At 40.7% G+C, this 27,500-nt stretch overlaps 1 protein-coding gene across 6 annotated transcripts in view; it reads right to left on the bottom strand.

Annotated features, from left to right (window-relative positions):
* The window catches only part of LOC139757158 (uncharacterized), a 178,832-nt gene that overhangs the window by 55,544 nt on the left and 95,788 nt on the right, over positions 1 to 27,500 (bottom strand). For all 6 annotated transcript variants that reach the window (XM_071677264.1, XM_071677267.1, XM_071677266.1 and 3 more), the window contains one exon: positions 18,280 to 18,343. In XM_071677264.1, coding sequence (XP_071533365.1) covers positions 18,280 to 18,343 — 64 coding nt within the window. The remainder of the gene's footprint in view (positions 1 to 18,279; positions 18,344 to 27,500) is intronic.

Below are 27,500 nucleotides of genomic sequence, written 5' to 3'. Positions count from 1 at the left end.
TGATTTAACAAAGAAATTACTGCAGTAAATGTGTATATACCCAGATACACTTATTTCCCTTTACTTACCATATATATACTTAGAATAGTACCTACTTTAGTACCCTGGAAGGCCCACATTTTGTCTCGTAATTTGATATGAAAACTTTTCAGAAGGGGAAATATATAAGCCAATATTCCATCACGCTTTGCATGATTTCATATTTCAGGGTCTATTATTTCGTCTGCTTTCCCTGATCTTAATATTCACGTTCAGAACAAATATTCTCCAGGAAATGTATATTTCCTCAGAATTTGGCTCTCAGAAATATTAGAGCGGGAAGAAATGCCAGGGTAAATGTTTAATATAAATAGCTAGATAAATGTATATTGATATTCATTTCATTCATTCATTTATGATACATGATCTCTCTTTCCCGCGTCAGAAGGGTAGCGCCAGAAAACAGATGAAGAATGGCCCATCCACTCATATGCACACATATTTGTACATAAACGCCCACATACGCGCATGTACATACATATACATGTCAACACATACATACACATACACAGATATTACATACATACACATGTACATATTCATATTGCTTGCCCTCATCCATTCCCATCGCTACCCCGCTCCACAGGAAAACAGCACGGTTTTATCTTAAGCCATTTCATCCTGTCAAATCTAATTGAGAACAGATATAATCGCCAGTTTATAAACCTTTTCTCTTTCAAGAACACCTAAGCTTTGGAAGCCCCAGTCATTTAATGACAGTTTACTGCTCTCAACAGCCCATTCTAAAAAAAAGAAAAATGTATATATACATATATGTATATATGTATATATACATATATGTATATTTGCCGAAAAAAATTCTCATTCGCAAAAATATAAAAAAAAAACCTTTTCCTGGTACAAGGGCGTTCACTTAGGCTGTGAAAATATGAAGGTCGTGAGTTGTTTAACGTAGAATACAACGTGAGTGATCTCTTTAACGCCAGCCCCCAACCCTCACTTTTTTAACGAAATGCAATCTATGTTTTATATATGGAATGATGATATATATATATTTTTTTTTTTTTTTTTTTTTTTTTTATACTTTGTCGCTGTCTCCCGCGTTTGCGAGGTAGCGCAAGGAAACAGACGAAAGAAATGGCCCAACCCCCCCCCCCCCCCCCACCATACACATGTACATACACACGTCCACACACGCAAATATACATACCTACACAGCTTTCCATGGTTTACCCCAGACGCTTCACATGCCTTGCTTCAATCCACTGACAGCACGTCAACCCCTGTATACCACATGACTCCAATTCACTCTATTTCTTGCCCTCCTTTCACCCTCCTGCATGTTCAGGCCCCGATCACACAAAATCTTTTTCACTCCATCTTTCCACCTCCAATTTGGTCTCCCTCTTCTCCTCGTTCCCTCCACCTCCGACACATATATCCTCTTGGTCAATCTCTCCTCACTCATTCTCTCCATGTGCCCAAACCATTTCAAAACACCCTCTTCTGCTCTCTCAACCACGCTCTTTTTATTTCCACACATCTCTCTTACCCTTACGTTACTTACTCGATCAAACCACCTCACACCACACATTGTCCTCAAACATCTCATTTCCAGCACATCCATCCTCCTGCGCACATCTCTATCCATAGCCCACGCCTCGCAACCATACAACATTGTTATATATATATATATATATATATATATATATATATATATATATATATATATATATATATATATATATATATATATATGTATGTATATATATATATATATATATATATATATATATATATATATATATATATATATATATATATGTATATATATATATATATATATATATATATATATATATATATATATATATATATATATATATATATATCCCTGGGGATAGGGGAGAAAGAATACTTCGCACGTATTCCCTGCGTGTCATAGAAGGCGACTAAAAGGGGAGGGAGCGGGTGGCTGGAAATCCTCCCCTCTCGTTTTTTTTTATTTTCCAAAGGAAGGAACGGAGAGGGGGGCCAGGTGGGGATTTTCCCTCTGAGGCCCAGTCCTCTGTTCTTAACGCTACCTCGCAAACGCGGAAAATGGCGAATAGTATGAAAAAAAAAATATATACATATACATATATACTTTTGGATGTTGATGTGCTGAGAGGTGCAACTGGAGGGATGTCTTATTATCTTGTGGAGGCGAAGGTAAAGATTTGTAGAGGTTTTCAGAAAAGAAGAGAGAATGTTGGGGTGAAAAGAGTGGTGAGAGTAAGTGAGCTTGGTAAGGAGACTTGTGTGAGGAAGTACTAGGAGAGGCTGTGTATAGAATGGAAAAAAGGTGAGAGCAAAGGGCGTAAGGGGAGTGGAGGAGAAATGGGATGTATTTAGGGAAGCAGTGATGGCTTGCGCAAAAGATGCTTGTGGCATGAAAAGCGTGGGAGGTGGGCAGAATAGAAAGGGTAGTGAGTGGTGGGATGAAGAAGTAAGATTATTACTGAAAGAGAAGAGAGAAGCATATGGACTATTTTTGCAGGGAAATAATGCAAATGAGTGGGAGATGTATAACAGAAAGAGGCAGGAGGTCAAGAGAAAGGTGCAAGAGGTGGAAAAGAGGGCAAATGAGAGTTGGGGTGAGAGCGTATCATTAAATTTTAAGGAGAATAAAAAGATGTTTTGGAAGGAGGTAAATAAAGTGCGTAAGACAAGGGAATCAATGGGAACTTCAGTGAAGGAGGTTAATGGGGAGGTGATAACAAGTAGTGGTGATTTGAGAAGGAGATGGAGTGAGTATTTTGAAGGTTTGTTGAATGTGTTTGATGATAGAGTGGCAGATATAAGGTGTTTTGGTCGAGGTGGCGTGCAAAGTGAGAGGGTTAGGGAAAATGATTTGGTAAACAGGGAAAAGGTAATAAAACCTTTGCGGAAGATGAAAGCCGGCAAGGCAGCGGGTTTGGATGGTATTGCAGTGGAATTTATTGAAAAAGGGGTGACTGTATTGTTGACTGTTTGGTAAGGTTATTTAATTCATGTATGACTCATGGTGAGGTGCCCGAGGGTTGGCGGAATGCTTGCATAGTGCCATTGTACAAAGGCAAAGGGGATAAAAGTGAGTGCATAAATTACAGAGGCATAAGTTTGTTGAGTATTCCTGGGAAATCTTATGGGAGGGTATTGAATGAGAGGGTGAAGGCATGTACAGAACATCAGATTGGGGAAGAGCAGTCTGGTTTCAGAAGTGGTAGAGGATGTGTGGATCAGGTGTTTGCTTTGAAGAATGTATGTGAGAAATGCTTAGAAAAGCTATTGGCCTTGTATGTAACATTTATGGATCTGGAGAAGGCATATGGAGAAACTGATAGAGATGCGCTGCGGAAGGTACTAAGAGTATATGGTGTGGGAGGAAAGTTGCTGGAAGTAGTGAAAAGTTTTTATCGAGGATGTAAGGCATGTGTACGAGTAGGAAGAGAGGAAAGTGATTGGTTCTCAGTGAATGTAGGTTTGCGGCAGGGGTGCGTAATGTCTCCATGGTTGTATAATTCGTTTATGGATGGGGCTGTTTGGGAGGTGAATGCAAGAGTTTTGGAGAGAGGGGCATGTATACAGTCTGTTGTGGATGAGAGAGCTTGGGAAGTGAGTTAGTTATTGTTCGCTGATGATGCAGTACTGGTGGCTGATTCATGTGAGAAACTGCAGAAGCTGGTGACTGAGTTTGGTAAGTTATGTGAAAGAAGAAAGCTGTGATTAAATGTGAATAAGAGCAAGGTTATTAGGTACAGTAGGGTTGAGGGACAAGTCAATTGGGAGGTAAGTTTGAATGGAGAAAAACTGGAGGAAGTGAAGTGATTTAGATATCTGGGAGTGGATTTGGCAGCGGATAGAACCATGGAAGCGGACGTGAATCATAGGGTGGGGGAGGGGGCAAAAGTTCTGGAGTGTTGAAAAATGTGTGGAAGGCGAGAACATTATCTGGGAAAGCAAAAATGGGTATGTTTGAAGGAATAGTGGTTCCAACAATGTTATATGGTTGCGAGGCGTGGGCTATAGATAGGGTGGATGTGTTGGAAATGAGATGCTTAAGGACAATATGTGGTGTTGGGTGGTTTGATCGAGTAAGTGATGAAAGGGTAAGAGAGATGTGTGGTAATAAAAAGAGCGTGGTTGAGAGAGCAGAAGAGGGTGTATTGAAATGTTTTGGTCACATGGAGAGAATGAGTGAGGAAAGATTGACAAAAAATGATATATATGTCAGAGGTGGAGGGAGTGCGGAGCAGTGGGAGACCAAATTGGAGGTGGAAGGATGGAGTGAAAAAGATTTTGAGCGATCGGGGCCTGAACATGCAGGAGAGTGAAAGGCATGCAAGGAATAGAGTGAATTGGAACGATGAGGTATACCGGGGTCGACGTGCTGTCAATGGATTGAACCAGGGCATGTGAAGCGTCTCAGGCAAACCTTGGAAAGTTTTGTGGAGCTTGGATGTGGAAACGGAGCTTTGGTTTTGGTGCATCATACATGACAGCTAGAGACTGAGTGTGAACGAATGTGGCCTTTGGTGTCTTTTCCTAGCGCTACCTCGCGTGCATGCGGGGAGAGGGGGTTTTCATTTCATGTGTGGCGGGGCGGCGATTGGAATGAATAAAGGTCGCAAGTATGAATTATGTGCATGTTTATATATGTATATGTCTGCATATGTACATATATGTATACGTTGAAATGTATAAGTATGTATATGTTCGTGTGTGGACGTGTATATATATCTACATGTGTAAGTGGGTGGGTTTGGCCATTCTTTCGTTTGTATCCTTGCGCTACCTCGTTAACGCGTGAGACAGCGACAAAGTATAATAGATAAATGAATAAATAAATAGATAAATAGATAAATAAATAAATAAATAAATATATATATATGTATATATATATATATATATATATATATATATATATATATATATATATATATATATATCTATCATATATACAAACCTCCAACAGCCAGGATCGAACCTCCGCGTTGTACAGTTAGGTTCGATAAAACGCTATCAGCTTGCTATGTGCGTCTGTTCGGAAACAACCAAGTATAGACCCCGTTGCTCACCATTGTGAGACGAAGGGTATTCGAGTACTTAGTATTTCGAATAGTTGTTTCCTATTATACAGTCCCATAGCCTAGAGGTTAGCATGCCTGCCTCTTGCACAGGGGTCCCGGGTTCGATCCTAACTGTTGGAGGTTTGTATGTTCTATGAAGGTGCGCGTTCATATGCACTTTATTTGTATATACATATATATATATATATATATATATATATATATATATATATATATTTCTTTTCTTTTAAACTATTCGCCATTTTCCGCGTTAGAGAGGTAGCGTTTAAGAACAGAGGACTGGGCCTTTGTGGAATATCCTCACCTGGCCCCCTCTGTTCCTTCTTTTGGAAAATTAAAAAAAAAACGAGAGGGGAGGATTTCCAGCCCCCCGCTCCCTCCCCTTTTAGTCGCCTTCTACGACACGCAGGGAATACGTGGGAAGTATTCTTAATCCCCCATCCCCAGGGATATATATATATATATATATATATATATATATATATATATATATATATATATATATATATATATATATATATTTATTTTTCTTTTATTATACTTTGTCGCTGTCTCCCGCAAAATGTGCATATGTTGTGAATAAACATAGTCAAAGGGCGTAGATGACTACAGATGTATGCAAAAAAAAAGGAAAATAAAAAATTCTCTCGCAAATGGAACGTTAGTTGAAATAGTTTGGTGTTGATATATATATATATATATATATATATATATATATATATATATATATATATATATATATATATATATTTTTTTTTTTTTATTATACTTTGTCGCTGTCTCCCGCGTTTGCGAGGTAGCGCAAGGAAACAGACGAAAGAAATGGCCCAAACCCCCCCATACACATGTACATACATACGTCCACACACGCAAATATACATAACTACACAGCTTTCCATGGTTTACCCCAGACGTTTCACATGCCTTGATTCAATCCACTGACAGCACGTCAACCCCGGTATACCACATCGCTCCAATTCACTCTATTCCTTGCCCTCCTTTCACCCTCCTGCATGTTCAGGCCCCGATCACACAAAATCTTTTTCACTCCATCTTTCCACCTCCAATTTGGTCTCCCTCTTCTCCTCGTTCCCTCCACCTCCGACACATATATCCTCTTGGTCAATCTTTCCTCACTCATTCTCTCCATGTGCCCAAACCACTTCAAAACACCCTCTTCTGCTCTCTCAACCACGCTCTTTTTATTTCCACACATCTCTCTTACCCTTACGTTACTTACTCGATCAAACCACCTCACACCACACATTGTCCTCAAACATCTCATTTCCAGCACATCCATCCTCCTGCGCACAACTCTATCCATAGCCCACGCCTCGCAGCCATACAACATTGTTGGAACCACTATTCCTTCAAACATACCCATTTTTGCTTTCCGAGATAATGTTCTCGACTTCCACACATTCTTCAAGGCCCCCAGAATTTTCGCCCCCTCCCCCACCCTATGATCCACTTCCGCTTCCATGGTTCCATCCGCTGCCAGATCCACTCCCAGATATCTAAAACACTTCACTTCTTCTAGTTTTTCTCCATTCAAACTCACCTTCCAATTGACTTGACCCTCAACCCTACTGTACCTAATAACCTTGCTCTTATTCACATTTACTCTTAACTTTCTTCTTCCACACACTTTACCAAACTCAGTCACCAGCTTCTGCAGTTTCTCACATGAATCAGCCACCAGCGCTGTATCATCAGCGAACAACAACTGACTCACTTCCCAAGCTCTCTTATCCCCAACAGACTTCATACTTGCCCCTCTTTCCAAAACTCTTGCATTTACCTCCCTAACAACCCCATCCATAAACAAATTAAACAACCATGGAGACATCACACACCCCTGCCGCAAACCTACATTCACTGAGAACCAATCACTTTCCTCTCTTCCTACACGTACACATGCCTTACATCCTCGATAAAAACTTTTCACTGCTTCTAACAACTTTCCTCCCACACCATATATTCTTAATACCTTCCACAGAGCATCTCTATCAACTCTATCATATGCCTTCTCCAGATCCATAAAAGCTACATACAAATCCATTTGCTTTTCTAAGTATTTCTCACATACATTCTTCAAAGCAAACACCTGATCCACACATCCTCTACCACTTCTGAAACCACAATGCTCTTCCCCAATCTGATGCTCTGTACATGCCTTCACCCTCTCAATCAATACCCTCCCATATAATTTACCAGGAATACTCAACAAACTTATACCTCTGTAATTTGAGCACTCACTCTTATCCCCTTTGCCTTTGTACAATGGCACTATGCACGCATTCCGCCAATCCTCAGGCACCTCACCATGAGTCATACATTAAATAACCTTACCAACCAGTCAACAATACAGTCACCCCCTTTTTTAATAAATTCCACTGCAATACCATCCAAACCTGCTGCCTTGCCGGCTTTCATCTTCCGCAAAGCTTTCACTACCTCTTCTCTGTTTACCAAATCATTTTCCCTAACCCTCTCACTTTGCACACCACCTCGACCAAAACACCCTATATCTGCCACTCTATCATCAAACACATTCAACAAACCTTCAAAATACTCACTCCATCTCCTTCTCACATCACCACTACTTGTTATCACCGCTCCCATTTGCGCCCTTCACTGAAGTTCCCATTTGCTCCCTTGTCTTACGCACTTTATTTACCTCCTTCCAGAACATCTTTTTATTCTCCCTAAAATTTAATGATACTCTCTCACCCCAACTCTCATCTGCCCTTTTTTTCACCTCTTGCACCTTTCTCTTGACCTCCTGTCTCTTTCTTTTATACATCTCCCACTCAATTGCATTTTTTCCCTGCAAAAATCGTCCAAATGCCTCTCTCTTCTCTTTCACTAATACTCTTACTTCTTCATCCCACCACTCACTACCCTTTCTAATCAACCCACCTCCCACTCTTCTCATGCCACAAGCATCTTTTGCGCAATCCATCACTGATTCCCTAAATACATCCCATTCCTCCCCCACTCCTCTTACTTCCATTGTTCTCACCTTTTTCCATTCTGTACTCAGTCTCTCCTGGTACTTCCTCACACAGGTCTCCTTCCCAATAGATAGATAGATAGATAGATAGATAGTTTGTGCACACTGGGATGCGCAGCCCTCTCTCTCTCTCTCTCTAGAAGGTGGTAGTAGATGGTAGAGAGCTACCTACCGCCAGGGAGGCATGCTAGCGGTACTAACCACTCGGGTGTCGAGGTACAGAGAGAGAGAGAGAGAGAGAGTTCGTGACGGCTACAACACACACACACACACACACACACACACACACACACACACACACACACACACACACACACACACACACACACTCAAATCTCGTTTACCTGTTATCGCCACCCGATGTCTCACAGATATACAAGTGTTTCGCTACTATATATATATATTTGCCTTCATCTGCGAGTGTCACCTGCACTTAAATGAATGTCCCCTTTTGACTGCCATATCCTTTACGTTTTCTTCTGTCATTCGTTTGTGCTGTTAACTTTATTTATTCGTCTTTTACGCGAAATTTCTCCTTTGTTGCCAGGTTCTTTCAAGCCATTTCGTTACACTTGTCATTAATTACATTAATTTGGTCGTCAGGGAACCTCTGTGGTCCATTGTAAACAAGTCCCCTCAGCTGGTTGTTATTTCCTCAATAATGCTTCTCGCGCCCATAAGTAATGTCAAACTGCCATTTAAGTTGTCTTGCACGATCAAGTTGTCTTCTGTCTGAACCACTAAGTTATCGTGTTGTCATAAAGTTGTGTTGTGCTACGGGAAGTTGTCTTCATCCATTAAGATCTTTGATGGCGTTAAGTTTGGCTGTGGGAGGCTGGCTGAGGGAGGTGAGCGGGTGTTGTATAAACTTCAGCTGTAGCTGCTGCTCGGTGCTGGCATCACCAACACCACCTCAGGCAGTCGGCCTAACAGCTAGTTGGTGTTGGGGATGGAGTACGACCCGTACGTATGGCGCTACAACCCTGACGGTACCTAATGCACGACGGTACGACCCTGTAGCACGACGGTACGACCTTACTGCATGACGGTACATCCCTTGATCATGACGCTACGGTACCGCGAACATAACACTGTGACCTCTGAATATGAGGGCATGACCTTCACCCGAAAGCCTTACGGTTCACACCATCGTGCTCAAGGTGGGGTCGCATGTATCCTTCCCTCCCTCACACTTTCGTAATATCCCCTCCCTTCCTCAGAGCTCTCTCTCTCTCTCTCTCTCTCTCTCTCTCTCTCTCTCTCTCTCTCTCTCTCTCTCTCTCTCTCTCTCTCTCTCTCTCTCTCTCTCTCTAGCCCCCCCGCAAGGCGAGAAGTTTGACCTGACACCTGCTGTTTGTTCGTTCGCTCCCAAGTAGAAATTATGGCCAGTCAGCGGCTGGTGTGGGTGTGTCGCGTCCTCCCTCACTACATCTAGTCCGACCCAAGAAATAACAAGTGAACGATGATGGAGAAATGTGCTCCTTTGAGAACTCGTCACTGTAACACGAACTTGATATACGATTTTTTTTTTTTTTTTTTTTTTAAATTTTCCAAAAGAAGGAACAGAGAAGGGGGCCAGGTGAGGATATTCCCTCGGAGGCCCAGTCCTCTGTTCTTAACGCTACCTTGCTAACGCGGGAAATGGCGAATAGTTTGAAAGAAAGAGTTGGGGTGAGAGACTATCAGTAAATTTTAGGGAGAATAAAAAGATGTTCTGGAAGGAGGTAAATAGGGTGCGTAAGACAAGGGAGCAAATGGGAACTTCAGTAAAGGGCGTAAATGGGGAGGTGATAACAAGTAGTGGTGATGTGAGAAGGAGATGGAATGAGTATTTTGAAGGTTTGTTGAATGTGTCTGATGATAGAGTGGCAGATATAGGGTGTTTGGGTCGAGGTGGTGTGCAAAGTGAGAGGGTTAGGGAAAATGATTTGGTAAACAGAGAAGAGGTAGTAAAAGCTTTGCGGAAGATGAAAGCCGGCAAGGCAGCAGGTTTGGATGGTATTGCAGTGGAATTTATTAAAAAAGGGGGTGACTGTATTGTTGACTGGTTGGTAAGGTTATTTAATGTATGTATGACTCATGGTGAGGTGCCTGAGGATTGGCGGAATGCTTGCATAGTGCCATTGTACAAAGGCAAAGGGGATAAGAGTGAGTGCTCAAATTACAGAGGTATAAGTTTGTTGAGTATTCCTGGTAAATTATATGGGAGGGTATTGATTGAGAGGGTGAAGGCATGTACAGAGCATCAGATTGGGGAAGAGCAGTGTGGTTTCAGAAGTGGTAGAGGATGTGTGGATCAGGTGTTTGCTTTGAAGAATGTATGTGAGAAATACTTAGAAAAGCAAATGGATTTGTATGTAGCATTTATGGATCTGGAGAAGGCATATGATAGAGTTGATAGAGATGCTCTGTGGAAGGTATTAAGAATATATGGTGTGGGAGGCAAGTTGTTAGAAGCAGTGAAAAGTTTTTATCGAGGATGTAAGGCATGTGTACGTGTAGGAAGAGAGGAAAGTGATTGGTTCTCAGTGAATGTAGGTTTGCGGCAGGGGTGTGTGATGTCTCCATGGTTGTTTAATTTGTTTATGGATGGGGTTGTTAGGGAGGTAAATGCAAGAGTTTTGGAAAGAGGGGCAAGTATGAAGTCTGTTGGGGATGAGAGAGCTTGGGAAGTGAGTCAGTTGTTGTTCGCTGATGATACAGCGCTGGTGGCGGATTCATGTGAGAAACTGCAGAAGCTGGTGACGGAGTTTGGTAAAGTGTGTGGAAGAAGAAAGTTAAGAGTAAATGTCAATAAGAGCAAGGTTATTAGGTACAGTAGGGTTGAGGGTCAAGTCAGTTGGGAGGTGAGTTTGAATGGTGAGAGGCTGGAGGAAGTGAAGTGTTTTAGATATCTGGGAGTGGATCTGTCAGCGGATGGAACCATGGAAGCGGAAGTGGATCATAGGGTGGGGGAGGGGGCGAAAATTTTGGGAGCCTTGCAAAATGTGTGGAAGTCGAGAACATTATCCCGGAAAGCAAAAATGGGTATGTTTGAAGGAATAGTAGTTCCAACAATGTTGTATGGTTGCGAGGCGTGGGCTATGGATAGAGTTGTGCGCAGGAGGATGGATGTGCTGGAAATGAGATGTTTGAGGACAATGTGTGGTGTGAGGTGGTTTGATCGAGTAAGTAACGTAAGGGTAAGAGAGATGTGTGGAAATAAAAAGAGCGTGGCTGAGAGAGCAGAAGAGGGTGTTTTGAAATGGTTTGGGCACATGGAGAGAATGAGTGAGGAAAGATTGACCAAGAGGATATATGTGTCGGAGGTGGAGGGAACGAGGAGAAGAGGGAGACCAAATTGGAGGTGGAAAGATGGAGTGAAAAGGATTTTGTGTGATCGGGGCCTGAACATGCAGGAGGGTGAAAGGAGGGCAAGGAATAGAGTGAATTGGAGCGATGTGGTATACAGGGGTTGACGTGCTGTCAGTGGATTGAATCAAGGCATGTGAAGCGTCTGGGGTAAACCATGGAAAGCTGTGTAGGTATGTATATTTGCGTGTGTGGACGTGTGTATGTACCTGTGTATGGGGAGGGGGGGGGGGTTGGGCCATTTCTTTCGTCTGTTTCCTTGCGCTACCTCGCAAACGCGGGAGACAGCGACAAAGTATAAAAAAAAAAAAAAATATATATATATATATATATATATATATATATATATATATATATATATATATATATATATATATATATATATATGTTGGAAAGGATCACAACTTTGCGCGTGATCTAGGTATTCCTATGAATCCACGGGGAGAATGAAACACGATAAGTTCCCAAGTGCACTTTCGTGTAATAATCACATCATCAGGGGAGACACAAGAGAGAAATATAACAGTCACTTGATATACAACGAAGAGACGAAGCTAGGACGCCATTTGGTAAACATGCGATTGCCCAAGACCAGTCGCATGTTGAAGCAGAGGAGGACGTGTAGTGCAAGATGAAGATCCAGCTGATGGACGAATGTGCTCCCTCGGGTGGAGGGAGAACGTCCAGGCCAAGAAGAACAACGTGTCCATCACTCACGTGTGAAAGACGTAGTCTAAATTGAGGCCAAATGTCCAGGCGTGAGGTACTCATCGACACAGGAAGATTGGCGATAGACGCTGGGCCAAGCGTGTCTCTGGCTTTTGAATCACAAAACGCGCTCGGCGCGCTAGATTGTCCGTCATTGTCTGTCCGAGAACGTACAGGTAGGAGGAACGTTTTATGAGAATGTACAGGTTGGAGGAACGTTTTATGTGAACGTACAGGTGGGAGGAACGTTTTATGTGAACGTACAGGTAGGAGGAACGTTTTATGAGAATGTACAGGTGGGAGGAACGTTTTATGTGAACGTACAGGTTGGAGGAACGTTTTATGTGAATGTACAGGTGGGAGGAACGTTTTATGTGAATGTACAGGTGGGAGGAACGTTTTATGTGAACGTACAGGTTGGAGGAACGTTTTATGTGAATGTACAGGTGGGAGGAACGTTTTATGTGAATGTACAGGTGGGCAGAACATTTTATATGATGAAGTTACATGTGAGAGAGAACGTTTTATAAGAACGTGTAGGTGGGCGGAACGTTTTACATGATGAAGGTGCAGGTGGGAGAGAACGACTCTGCTGGCGTCTCTTGAGAAAAACCTCTGGACGGGTCTTCGTTCCAGCTATCGTTTCCAGGAATCTCTGGACGGGTCTTCATTCCAGCTATCGTTTCCAGGAACCTCTGGACGGGTTTTCGTTCCAGCTATCGTTTCCAGGAACCTCTAGACGGGTCTTCGTTCCAGCTATCGTTTCCAGGAACCTCTGAACGAGTCTTCGTTCCAAGTATCGTTTCCAGGAACCTCTGGACGAGTCTCCGTTCCAAGTATCGTTTCCAAGAACTTCTGAACGAGTCTTCGTTCCAGCTATCGTTTCCAGGAATCTCTGGACGTGTCTTCGTTCCAGCTATCGTTTCCAGGAATCTCTGGACGGTGTTGTGTTTCCTACCCCTTTGTAAACACAATTTCACTTGGGGCCATAGATGCTGGCCAGGGAAGGAAAAAAGATATATTCTTCCCCCTAGAGGAGAAAAATACATTTCCTTTCTGCCTTCAAAACCTTTTACCGGTATTAGGAGGGAAGATATTGGATGGTGGATTGGGCGCATGCTGCGAGACTATAGCAGCACTCTGTATACCCTGTCGGATATCAGGTTGGTTTACATGGTTTGCATATTGGTTTATATTGTAAAATGACTTGAGTATGTCAGTCCCTGTATACAAGTTTAGGTGTAGAGTTGGTTTGGTTTGCGTCGTTAGTGTACATCGCGTTACACTGGGTGTGCATTAGTAGTACACAGGTTTAGGTAATGTATTCAATAGCAGTTGGTTTGGTTTGCATCGTTAGTGTACATCGCGTTACACTGGGTGTGTATTAGTAGTCTGGGTTATAGTGGAGTTTGGTTGACCTTCCTACTTTACGTTGCAATAGACTGTATACTTCTGCAAGGTATTTCTTTCCTTTGACACACTTCTAAGATGGGAGCTAGTGTCCGACAAAGTGATTGGAGGCAGAGCAGTCTCTTCTGTTGACTGTTGGCTCCAATGTTGAGGGATTGAGAGGGTGAGGAGCTTGGGGGAAGGGAGGGGGGATGTTTAGAGAGTTCCTTTGCGAGTGTTGGCAAGTGGTTTGAGGGACACACACACACACACACACACACACACACACACACACACACACACACACACACACACACACACACACACACACACACGTTTAAAGTACCCTTGAAGACTATGGTACTATCTTCAGGTATGTTGGATGAGGGGGTTAGGCCAGAGGCCACGCCATCAGTACCCAAAGGTCGTGCTGTCGTGCTCACAGGGTCGTACTGTCGTATTCAAGGGCCGTACCGCTGCATTTAATGGTTTTAGTTCCTGATCTTTGGCAAAAAGCCAGTGACAATGGATTCTGTCCCGTTGATGTAATGTACTCAATAACAAAAGATTCAAGGATATTTCTCGTGGTAAAGGAGTTACAGTACATAGATGAATTAGTGTTAATCCAGTCAGTACAGAGGTCATAGCTTTTGACATGATTAAACAAAGCATTTGATTCTTGTCCTGTTTTTATACTGTATTTATGTTGCTTAAATCTAACATAAAGATCCTTACCAGTGTGTCCAGTATAATATATAAAACATATTACAGCTTTTACAAGAGATTCTGTAAAAACAGCCCGCAAAATTCTTTGGCGACTTTTTGATTGTTTACCAATGGTGTATTAGCTACGTCTCTTCCTTGCATATCAACTGACCGTTCTAAGTCTTCTGTCTCATTTTTGTATCTCCCCCGACGATATGATCTTTACACGAAAGTGCACTTGGGAACTTATCATATTTCATTTTCCTCTCGGTTATATATATATATATATATATATATATATATATATATATATATATATATATATATATATATATATATATATATAAAGATATTAGGTGTTCAACTGGCCTGGGAAATTGATTATTCCACCTGTTCCCCTCAATATTGGCACATTTACATAGATACTGAATCACGTTCCCGTGCATAAAACCCCCAGAGCCGTGTTTTAGGGGAAAAATGATGCTTTGATGTCCATGTGTTGGCTGACATCACGGTGGTGGACGGTCTGGTGTTGGCTGACATCACGGTGGTCGATGTTTTGGTGTTAGATGACGTCAGTGGTGTTGAATGCCCCCTCTAGATGTCTCGTCACGGTATTCAACCCTCTGCGTTGGATGATGATGTAGGAATAGATGTCTTCATCGCCTTAGATGTCCTGGTATTGGATGGTGTGACTTCACGAAGTGACGTCTCAGTGTGGCTTACTGCGTACCATAAACACGACCATACTCTTAGGAAACCATACATCATATCTAGTACCATACTACCATAGGTTCCTATAGCATTGCCATAACTCGCACCATAGCCACTACCATGGCCCCTATTGCATAGCCATGACTCTCCTACCATAATTTCCACCATAGCCCATACAGCGTTACGTAACATAACGCTCCTACCATAAATACCACCGCAACCCTTACAGCATTACGTAACATAACTTTCTTACCATAATTACTACCACAACCCTTACAGCATAACGTAACATAACTTTCTTACCATAATTACCACCATAACCCTTACAGCATTACGTAACATAACTCTCCTACCATAATTACCACTACAACCCATACATCGTTACGTAACATAACTCTCCTACCGTAATTACCACCACATCCCTTATAACATTACGTAACATAACTCTCCTACCATAATTACCACCATAGCCCCTTTTACCAGTCACACCATAATGGTTACCATGGTGTGTCACGCTGTCCGAACTCCCCAGCCGACTTTGGCTGCCTGTACCATGCATGGCATGGCAGTGATGCCTCGTCCACATATTTATTGTGCTAGTTACTGCTAACTGGCTTGTGGTGTTTACCCTCACAAATTGATATCAAACGATTTCATGTTATCATTACATTCATCGCTCGAACGTAATGTATGGATATGTAAAAGTTAAATATATTTCATGAATTCTGTAAATTCTCAATGGGATTTGTTTCAGATACATATTTTTCCCACCTCGAATTTTTTTTATTTTTTTTGAAAGTTTTTAAACCAAATTAACTTTATGTGTGGGGAAAAAATCTTCAGTATTTAGAATAAATGATCCTTTTTTGTTTTTTGTTTTTTTGTTTTTTTTTTCGTTTCAGAAGTGAAGCGCTGACGCAACTAAACAATTGGATATGTTCTTGTTCCGTCACTCTGTTAAGCTGTCCATGATGCGTAGAAAGCCAATTTAAAATAAAAAGATTAGCTTGTCTCACAGACCAAACCTGAGGGCTTTGATCCCCTCCCAGACCATGAGTGTGGGCTCAGACAAACCCAACAGAGGCTTTGATCCCCTCCCAGACCATGAGTGTGGGCTCAGACAAACCCAACAAAGGCTTTGATCCCCTCCCAGATCATGAGTGTGGGCTCAGACAAACCCAACAGAGGCTTTGATCCCCTCCCAGATCATGAGTGTGGGCTCAGACAAACCCAACATAGGCTTTGATCCCCTTCCAGACCATGAGTGTGGGCTCAGACAAACCCAACAGAGGCTTTGATCCCCTCCCAGACCATGAGTGTGGGCTCAGACAAACCCAACAAAGGCCTATACAAAAAGGGCTTCAAACGGCGACAGACCAGTGACTCCTTTCGAGGCTGCTTGTGGAAACGGAAGATGACACCAAAGACTCATAGATTATTATGGTACAAGTTAGTAAATTATACAGATAATTGAAAGTGAATAATCTACAGCCAATTAAGATAATTTTCCTCATATCTCTCTCCAGTTTTAAATGAGACCTTGGTGATCACAGACGAAGGTTAAACTTGTTTGTGCACCATTAATCTTAAGTTTCGTAAGGTCAACGAGTATGATTCCCTTGAACACGACGCTCCGATCCTTGGGTCATATTGCCCGATTTTTCAGAAGTGACGTCAAAGACATACGTCGTCTTCCCGAGGGATCGTGGTGTGCGTCGCTCAAGGGCCGTGTCGTAACTCAAGGTCATAAACGTAGAGGAAACGTAAGAAGAATAAGACGTGATAGACAACGGAAGAAAATGAAAATAAAAACCAAGATTTTGAATAAAAGATAAAAGCAGGATTTGAATAAAAATAAAACCAGGACTTGAATGAAAATAAAATCAAAATTTGAATGAAAATAAAACCAAGATTTGAATGAAAATAAAAACAAGATTTGAATGAAAATAAAAACCAAGATTTGAATGAAAATAAAAACCAAGATTTGAATGAAAATAAAAACCAAGATTTGAATGAAAATAAAAACCAAGATTTGAATGAAAATAAAAGCAAGATTTGAATGAAAATAAAAGCAAGATTTGAATGAAAATGAAAACCAAGATTTGAATGAAAATAAAAGCAAGATTTGAATAAAAATAAAAACCAAGATTTGAATGAAAATAAAAGCAAGATTTGAATGAAAATAAAAACCAAGATTTGAATGAAAATAAAAGCAAGATTTGAATGAAAATAAAAGCAAGATTTGAATGAAAATAAAAACCAAGATTTGAATGAAAATAAAAGCAAGATTTGAATAAAAATAAAAACCAAGATTTGAATGAAAATAGAACCAAGATTTGAATGAAAATAAAAACCAAGATTTGAATGAAAATAAAAGCAAGATTTGAATGAAAATAAAAGCAAGATTTGAATGAAAATAAAAACCAAGATTTGAATGAAAATAAAAGCAAGATTTGAATAAAAATAAAAACCAAGATTTGAATGAAAATAGAACCAAGATTTGAATGAAAATAAAAACTAAGATTTGAATGAAAATTAAAACCAGGATTTGAATGAAAATAAAAACCAAGATTTGAATGAAAATAAAAACCAAGATTTGAATGAAAATAAAAACCAAGATTTGAATGAAAATTAAAACCAGGATTTGAATGAAAATAAAAGCAAGATTTGGGTGAATATAAAACTAAGATTTGAAGGAAAATATAACCAAGATTTGATGGTAAATAAAACCAAGATTTGAAGGAAAATATAACCAAGACTTGATGGAAAATAAAACCAAGATTTGAAGGAAAGTATAACCAAGATTTAAAGGAAAATAAAACTAAGATTTGATAGTAAATAAAACCAAGATTTGGTGGTAAATAAAACCAAGATTTGAAAGAGAATATAACTATGATTTGATTTACAATAAAACCAAGATTTGATGGTAAAATAAAACCAAGGTTTGATGGTAAATAAAACCAAGCTTTGATGGTAAAGAAAACCAAGATTTGAAGGAAAATAAAACCAAGATTTGAAGGAAAACATAACTCAAGATTTTAAGAAGAGTAAAACCAGAAATATGAATGAAAACCAAGAAATTGAATGAAAATAAAGCTAAAAATCTAAATGCAAATTAAACCAAGAATTTGAATGAATGTAAACCAAAAAAATAATCTGATGAAGGGGAAACTTAACAAGGAAAGTAAAAACAGAACAAACCAACCACAAGAGGAGGGTCACAAAGACACACACATAAAACAATGACACGGGAAGAATTGAGACAGGTAGAGAACTTGTACTGACCTGCTGTGGTTGTGATGTCCGGCGAGGTCGGATCGGGTCACACTGGCTCGGCTGGAGGCATCGCCTGGACGGGAGAGAAAATAAAAAATAGGTCAAGGTCACTCATGGTTCCCATCTGAGAAATGTCATATTATTATCTAGTTCTACTGTGTGGATCGGGAGGTCTACAACCCACATGGGGGTGCTTGAACCTTCTCCCGCATCAGACAACTCTTTTTCTAAGGTTGTGTATGTAATCCACAATCACTATTTCCATTCATCCATTAATCTCATACGATAAGAATACCTCATGACATCCTTTATTACAAGTTCTTTTTATTGATTTCATGTTATGGCTTCTAGTGGCTCTGTCTTTACTTCCTCCGAAGAACTGCTCGCTGTTGACGACATTAAACTGGTTTAGAAACTTGAAGGTCGTGGTTAGGTCTCCCCTTACTCTTCCTTAATTGTCCATGATGGACAAAACTATGGCCTTTAACCTCTCTGTGTAACTCAGCCTTCTAAATCTACTACCATCTTGGTTGTCCCTCCTCTGGACCTTCTCTATTAGCTCTGGTGTGCTTCTTGCGATGACCAAACTCGAGAAGCATATTCTAGTCTCGGTCAAGTACACGATGGGAAAAGCTTACCGAATATGTCCTTATCCACGTATACCTGAACGCAGTTCTAATATCAGTCAGCAGACAGTGTGTGTCGCCTGTACAGTACTGTGGTGGGACTCCGGCAACAGTATTGGCTCGATTAACAAGTCGCTGCTGCACCCACACACACTCCTACAGCTTATCTCCTGCTTGATGATAACATGGCAAGGCCAGTAATCAACGTGTTCCACCTTTAATATTATGCATTTACTCAGGTTCACTTTCATCAACCATTCTTTCAGGCCATCTTTGATATTTGCTTAGATTCTTGAAGGGGTTCATCTTTACATGTTACGCTGTATAAATCCCTTTTTCATTAAATCATTTCACTAACGGTATGGCCTTAGGTTGGTAGTTCACCTACCTCAGAATTCATCGTCAAATATTTCACTTTTCACATCCCTTATGAACGTCGCCTCTTCTGTAAACCCCACACTAACAGTGAGGACAGTGACCCCTTAGCTAGCCTTTTACGGAGATCAAGAAGAGCATTGGTTCTAAGGAGTAGCCCTGGGGCACGCCACTGGTGACCCCCAACCCGTTTGGAGAAGGCGACCCTGACATCGAGACCTATACTCTTCAGGGAGTCTGTTCCATATTTCAGCGGAACTTCTCGTTACCCATTTTAGATAATGGTATAGTAGTTAGCCTCCTCCATTCTCTTGGCACTTTACCTTTTCGCCAACGATATCTTGAGCAGCATTTGATGTGGCTCGTCAAGTGTATTCTACACACAGCATTAGCATATATGGAGGAATTTCATAAGGACCCCGTACCTTATACGGGTCAAGTCACTTATACCTGTGTATCTCTCTTCGTGTTACTCCAGACCTTTCTAAATCCTCCTCATTCCATTTGACTGACGTTCGTGCTGAAAGGTCCCCCACTCTGAATACGCTTCCAAACTTGTCATTCACCTCCTCGCTTATCCTGACATTAACCTCTGTAATTATTCTAATTTGATCCCTTATCCTGATTACCTGCTCATTAACTGATAGTTTATTCCGGATGAATGAATTCAGGGAAAAGTTTTTTTGGATTGTCCTCTGCCTCGTTCACTGATTCTTTTTTAAAGTCTTTCTCTTCCTCTCGTCTTATCCTTCTGTAGTCATTTCCTGGTCTCTTACACATTTCAAATGCTGGCTGGTTTAGAGTGATGCCTGTATCTCTCTCTCTCTCTCTCTCTCTCTCTCTCTCTCTCTCTCTCTCTCTCACTCACTCTTTTTTTTTATAAACCTTCCCTCTGCACACGCAGCTCAGGGTATCCATGTTTTCCTTCCTTATCTGCAAGTTTCACAGAAAACTTTGCAGGCAATAACTTGGACCGGGTCTCCTGAACTCCATTTCCCAACTTAAGTTTCTCTCTCTAAAAAAAAAAAAGATTTGTACATTTTCTTTGATTATATCTTGTCTTTGAATCAGGTTTTCATCTTATATATATATATATATATATATATATATATATATATATATATATATATATATATATATATATATATATATATATATATTTTTTTTTTTTTTTTTTTTTTTTTTTCCAAAAGAGGGAACAGAGAAGGGGGGCCAGGTGAGGATATTCCCTCAAAGGCCCAGTCCTCTGTTCTCAACGCTACCTCGCTAATGCGGGAAATGGCGAATAGTATGAAAGAAAAAGAATATATATATATTTTTTTTTTTCATACGATTCGCCATTTCCCGCATTTGCGAGGTAGCATTAAGAACAGAGGACTGGGCCTTAGAGGGAAAATCCTCACCTGGCCCCCTTCTCTGTTCCTTCTTTTGGAAAATTAAAAAAAAACGAGAGGGGAGGATTTCCAGCCACCCGCTCCCTCCCCTTTTAGTCGCCTTCTACGACACGCAGGGAATACGTGGGAAGTATTCTTTCTCCCCTATCCCCAGGGATATATATATATATATATATATATATATATATATATATATATATATATACTCTCAAGAAACCACATACCTCTTCACACACCCCGAAGCTATCTCTTTCTGTAATTGATGTCTCCCACTATTAGCATTTTGCCATCCCTTGTAGCATGGCTGATCAGACAGCTCTAGGAAGCGTTGTCACATGTAATCATTTCCACAAAGGAAATCTGTAAAAAGGAGTCTTGTTCATCTTTCCATCTTACGTCGCGTAATCCTTTTATTCATTCCATCCTTTTGCTTGCTCAATGGCATTAGCTGGATACTTCTCCTGTCTCATGGTTCATGGTGAGTGCTTCCCCTCTGTACGTTACTCTGCCAATTTATGGTATTTAACTCCGTTCCCCTTTAACATGGGGTGGATCAGGGGCCGCCCACACTGCCTCCCGGCTCAATCCCACGCACCCTCAAAACCCCATATCTGATGGGATCAAGAGAAACATGGCGCTTCCACGATCACATAAGCGCTTCTTTTTTTTTTTTTTTGTTTAGTTTTCTCTTTGCCCGGTATGTTTATACATGAGAAGGGGAATGACTTCTCCCGCTCGCCTCTCTCCTCTACCATGTCACGCTACCATACTCACCTCCAGCACCACACATGGCAAGTCTCCATCAATTCTCGGTCGTATATAATTCATTCTCATATACTTCATTCTTATATACTTCATTCTTATATACTTCTTTCTTATATACTTCTTTCTTATATATTTCATTCTTATAAACTTCATTCTTATATATTTCATTCTTATATACTTCATTCTTATATATTTCATTCTTATATATTTCATTCTTATATACCTCATTCTTGTATACTTCATTCTTGTATATTTCATTCTTATATATTTCATTTTTATATACTTCATTCTTATATATTTCATTTTTATAACCTTTATTCTTTTATACTTCATTCTTATATATTTCATTCTTACATACTTCATTCTTATATACTTCATTCTTATATACTTCATTCTTATATACTTCATTCTTATATATTTCATTCTTATATATTCCATTCTTATATACTTCATTCTTATATACTTCATTCTTATATACTTCATTCTTATATACTTCATTCTTATATACTTCATTCTTATATACTTCATTCTTATATACTTCATTCTTATATACTTCATTCTTATATACTTCATTCTTATATACTTCATTCTTATATACTTCATTCTTATATACTTCATTCTTATATACTTCATTCTTATATATTCATTTTATATACTTCATTCTTATATATTTCATTTTTATAAACTTTATTCTTTTATACTTCATTCTTATATATTTCATTCTTACATACTTCATTCTTATATACTTCATTCTTATATACTTCATTCTTATATACTTCATTCTTATATACTTCATTCTTATATACTTCATTCTTATATATTTCATTCTTATATACTTCATTCTTATATACTTCATTCTTATATACTTCATTCTTGTATACTTCATTCTTATATACTTCATTCTTATATACTTCATTCTTATATACTTCATTCTTATATACTTCATTCTTATATACTTCATTCTTATATACTTCATTCTTATATACTTCATTCTTATATACTTCATTCTTATATACTTCATTCTTATATACTTCATTCTTATATACTTCATTCTTATATACTTCATTCTTATATACTTCATTCTTATATACTTCATTCTTATATACTTCATTCTTATATACTACATTCTTATATACTTCATTCTTATATACTTCATTCTTATATACTTCATTCTTATATACTACATTCTTATATACTTCATTCTTATATACTTCATTCTTATATACTTCATTCTTATATACTTCATTCTTATATACTTCATTCTTATATACTTCATTCTTATATACTTCATTCTTATATACTTCATTCTTATATACTTCATTCTTATATACTTCATTCTTATATACTACATTCTTATATACTTCATTCTTATATACTTCATTCTTATATACTTCATTCTTATATACTTCATTCTTATATATTTCATTCTTATATACCCGCACAACCGCTGATGATCTTGATCATCCCGTCATCTGCCAGAAAGTGCTCTATGGTCATTGTATCTTAAAAGGATTTCGTCCTTACCGTCTTTCTAACACTTTCTTCATGCAGAGTATCCTATTCAAACTTTGATTTACTTTATTGTGTTTCGAGATATATTTCGAGAACTGTCTTATTGTAGTTAGCATTTTAGAGCAATTAAGATGTAGGAAAGTGAGGCTTTCACATCCTTATATTGACTCAGCTCTTGAGCGGGAAGTTACGATGCTTAAGCACGATGGTAACAACCCCTTAAGCACGACGGTCACAACCAATTAAGCACGATGGTAACAACCCCTTAAGCACGACGGTAACAACCCCTTAAGCACGACTGTAACAAACCCTTAAGCACGATGGTAACAACCCCTTAAGCACGACGGTAACAACCCCTTAAGCACGACTGTAACAAACCCTTAAGCACGATGGTAACAACCCCTTAAGCACGACTGTAACAAACCCTTAAGCACGACGGTAACAACCCCCTAAGCACGACGGTAACAACCCCTTAAGCACGATGGTAACAACCCCTTAAGCACGACGGTAACAACCCCTTAAGCACGACTGTAACAAACCCTTAAGCACGACGGTAACAAACCCTTAAGCACGACGGTAACAACCCCTTAAGCACGACTGTAACAACCACTTAAGCACGACGGTAACAAACCCTTAAGCACGACGGTAACAACCCCTTAAGCACGACTGTAACAACCACTTAAGCAGGACGGTAAAAACCCCTTAAGCACGATGGTAACAACCATTAAGCACGACGGTAACAACCCCTTAAGCACGACTGTAACAACCACTTAAGCACGACGGTCACAAACCCTTAAGCACGACGGTAACAACCCCTTAAGCACGACGGTAACAACCCCTTAAGCACGACGGTAACAAACCCTTAAGCACGACGGTAACAACCCCTTAAGCACGACGGTAACAACCCCTTAAGCACGACTGTAACAACCACTTAAGCACGACGGTAACAAACCCTTAAGCACGACTGTAACAACCCCTTAAGCACGATGGTAACAACCCTTTAAGCACGATGGTAACAACCCCTTAAGCACGATGGTAACCAACCCCTTAAGCACGACTGTAACAACCCCTTAAGCACGATGGTAACAACCCCTTAAGCACGTTGGTAACAACCCTTAAACACGACGGTAACAACCCCTTAAGCACGATGGTAACAACCCCTTAAGCACGATGGTAACAACCCCTTAAGCACGATGGTAACAACCCTTAAACACGACGGTAACAACCCCTTAAGCACGATGGTAACAACCCCTTAAGCACGATGGTAACAACCACTTAAGCACGACGGTAACAACCCCTTAAGCACGATGGTAAGAACCCCTTAAGCACGATGGTAACAAACCCTTAAACACGACTGTAACAAACCCTTAAGCACGACGGTAACAACCCCTTAAGCACGATGGTAACAACCCCTTAAGCACGACGGTAACATCCCCTTAAGCACGACGTTACTAAGTTTGAGGAGCGTAGCGCCCCTTGAGCACGACGGTAACAGCCCTTGAGTACGGTGGCCTGGCCAGGTCGGACCGCCTTGTTCGAAGGCCATGTCCTCCTCCTCAGAGCTTGCGACTCCGTGCCCAAAGCTCGTTACGTCGTAACGTAAGGGTCGCACCGTCTGGCTCAGAGATCGTACCGTCTTTCACACCAGGATCGTGCCGGTGTGTTCTGAGATGGCGCTGCCTTGCGCAGGAGGACGCAACGCTGTGTTCAGAGATCATTTTGCGTCTTGCGCAAGGGTCGTACCGCTGTGTTGCGTCTTGCGCAAGGGTCGTACCGCTGTGTTGCGTCTTGCGCAAGGGTCGTAGCGCTGTGTTCAAAGATCGTGTTGTCTTGTTCAAGGGTCGTACCGCTGTGGTCAAAGATCGTGCCGTCGTGTTCAAAGGTCGTATCGCTGTGTTCAAATATCGTGCTGTCTTGTTCAAGGGTCGTACCGCTGTGGTCAAAGATTGTGCCGTCTTGCGAAAAGGTCGTATCGCTGTGTTCAGAGATCGTGCCGTATTCTTCAAGGGCCGTAAATCTGTGTTCAAAGATCGTGTTGTCTTGTTCAAGGGTCGTACCGCTGTGTTCAAAGATCGTGTTGTCTTGTTCAAGGGTCGTACCGCTGTGTTCAAAGATCGTACTGTCTTGTTCAAGGGTCGTACCGCTGTGTTCAAAGATCGTGCCGTCTTGTTCAAGGGTCGTACCGCTGTGTTCAAAGATCGTGCCGTCTTGTGCAAGGGTCACATCGCTGTGTTCAAAGATCGTGCTGTCTTTTTTGAAGGGCCGTATCGCTGTGTTCAGAGATCGTCGTTGCCTTCTTACTCAAGGATCGTACCTTTTTACTTAAAGGTCGTACCGTCTTGCTCAAGACGTAAGTTGAACATTTAAGTAGTGGACTGAACATCTCTCTCTCCCTCTAATAGTATTCATGTTTTTAAGCAGAGAGTCTGTTTTCCTTGGCGCCATATACCATATACCACACACCATTGCTCGGGGGAACAGGTTACCATATTAATTTAATAAGAGGCCAGAAGATTTTGGGAGTGTGTGCTCGTGTTCGTACACGGAATTAATTGGTGGTAGTTAATAGCACTGAGGCGAGGCGTCAGCTACACTTCCCAAACTGATATATTGTATCATGCAGATATGCTGTATCTTGAAGTCGTTATCATAGCTTTAAATTGTATATATGTATGTATATACATACGTATATATGATTTTGTATAACCCAAGGCATATATATATATATATATATTTTTTTTTTTTTTTTTTTGCTTTGTTGCTGTCTCCCGCGTTTGCGAGGTAGCGCAAGGAAACAGACGAAAGAAATGGCCCAACCCACCCCCATACACATGTATATACATACGTCCACACACGCAAATATACATACCTACACAGCTTTCCATGGTTTACCCCAGACGCTCCAAATGCCCTGATTCAATCCACTGACAGCACATCAACCCCGGTATACCACATCGCTCCAATTCACTCTATTCCTTGCCCTCCTTTCACCCTCCTGGATGTTCAGGCCCCGATCACACAAAATCTTTTTCACTCCATCTTTCCACCTCCAATTTAGTCTCCCTCTTCTCCTCGTTCCCTCCACCTCCGACACATATATCCTCTTGGTCAATCTTTCCTCACTCATTCTCTCCATGTGCCCAAACCATTTCAAAACACCCTCTTCTGCTCTCTCAACCACGCTCTTTTTATTTCCACACATCTCTCTTACCCTTACGTTACTTACTCGATCAAACCACCTCACACCACACATTGTCCTCAAACATCTCATTTCCAGCACATCCATCCTCCTGCGCACAACTCTATCCATAGCCCACGCCTCGCAACCATGCAACATTGTTGGAACCACTATTCCTTCACACATACCCATTTTTGCTTTCCGAGATAATGTTCTCGACTTCCACACATTCTTCAAGGCTCCCAGGATTTTCGCCCCCTCCCCCACCCTATGATCCACTTCCGCTTCCATGGTTCCATCCGCTGCCAGATCCACTCCCAGATATCTAAAACACTTCACTTCCTCCAGTTTTTCTCCATTCAAACTTACCTCCCAACTGACTTGACCCTCAACCCTACTGTACCTAATAACCTTGCTCTTATTCACATTCACTCTTAACTTTCTTCTTTCACACACTTTACCAAACTCAGTCACCAGCTTCTGCAGTTTCTCACATGAATCAGCCACCAGCGCTGTATCATCAGCGAACAACAACTGACTCACTTCCCAAGCTCTCTCATCCCCAACAGACTTCATACTTGCCCCTCTTTCCAAAACTCTTGCATTCACCTCCCTAACAACCCCATCCATAAACAAATTAAACAACCATGGAGACATCACACACCCCTGCCGCAAACCTACATTCACTGAGATCCAATCACTTTCCTCTCTTCCTACACGTACACATGCCTTACATCCTCGATAAAAACTTTTCACTGCTTCTAACAACTTGCCTCCCACACCATATATTCTTAATCCCTTCCACAGAGCATCTCTATCAACTCATATATCTATCAATTCATATATATATGGTTTATATATTTTTTTTTCTTTTTTTTTGCTTTGTCGCTGTCTCCCGCGTTTGCGAGGTAGCGCAAGGAAACAGACGAAAGAAATGGCCCAACCCACCCCCATACACATGTATATACATACGTCCACACACGCAAATATACATACCTACACAGCTTTCCATGGTTTACCCCAGACGCTCCAAATGCCCTGATTCAATCCACTGACAGCACATCAACCCCGGTATACCACATCGCTCCAATTCACTCTATTCCTTGCCCTCCTTTCACCCTCCTGCATGTTCAGGCCCCGATCACACAAAATCTTTTTCACTCCATCTTTCCACCTCCAATTTAGGATCCCTCTTCTCCTCGTTCCCTCCACCTCCGACACATATATCCTCTTGGTCAATCTTTCCTCACTCATTCTCTCCATGTGCCCAAACCATTTCAAAACACCCTCTTCTGCTCTCTCAACCACGCTCTTTTTATTTCCACACATCTCTCTTACCCTTACGTTACTTACTCGATCAAACCACCTCACACCACACAT

This window comes from Panulirus ornatus, chromosome 25 (genome assembly GCF_036320965.1).
Source record: "Panulirus ornatus isolate Po-2019 chromosome 25, ASM3632096v1, whole genome shotgun sequence".
NCBI lineage: Eukaryota > Metazoa > Arthropoda > Malacostraca > Decapoda > Palinuridae > Panulirus > Panulirus ornatus.
This window is presented reverse-complemented; position numbering and strand designations above follow the sequence as displayed.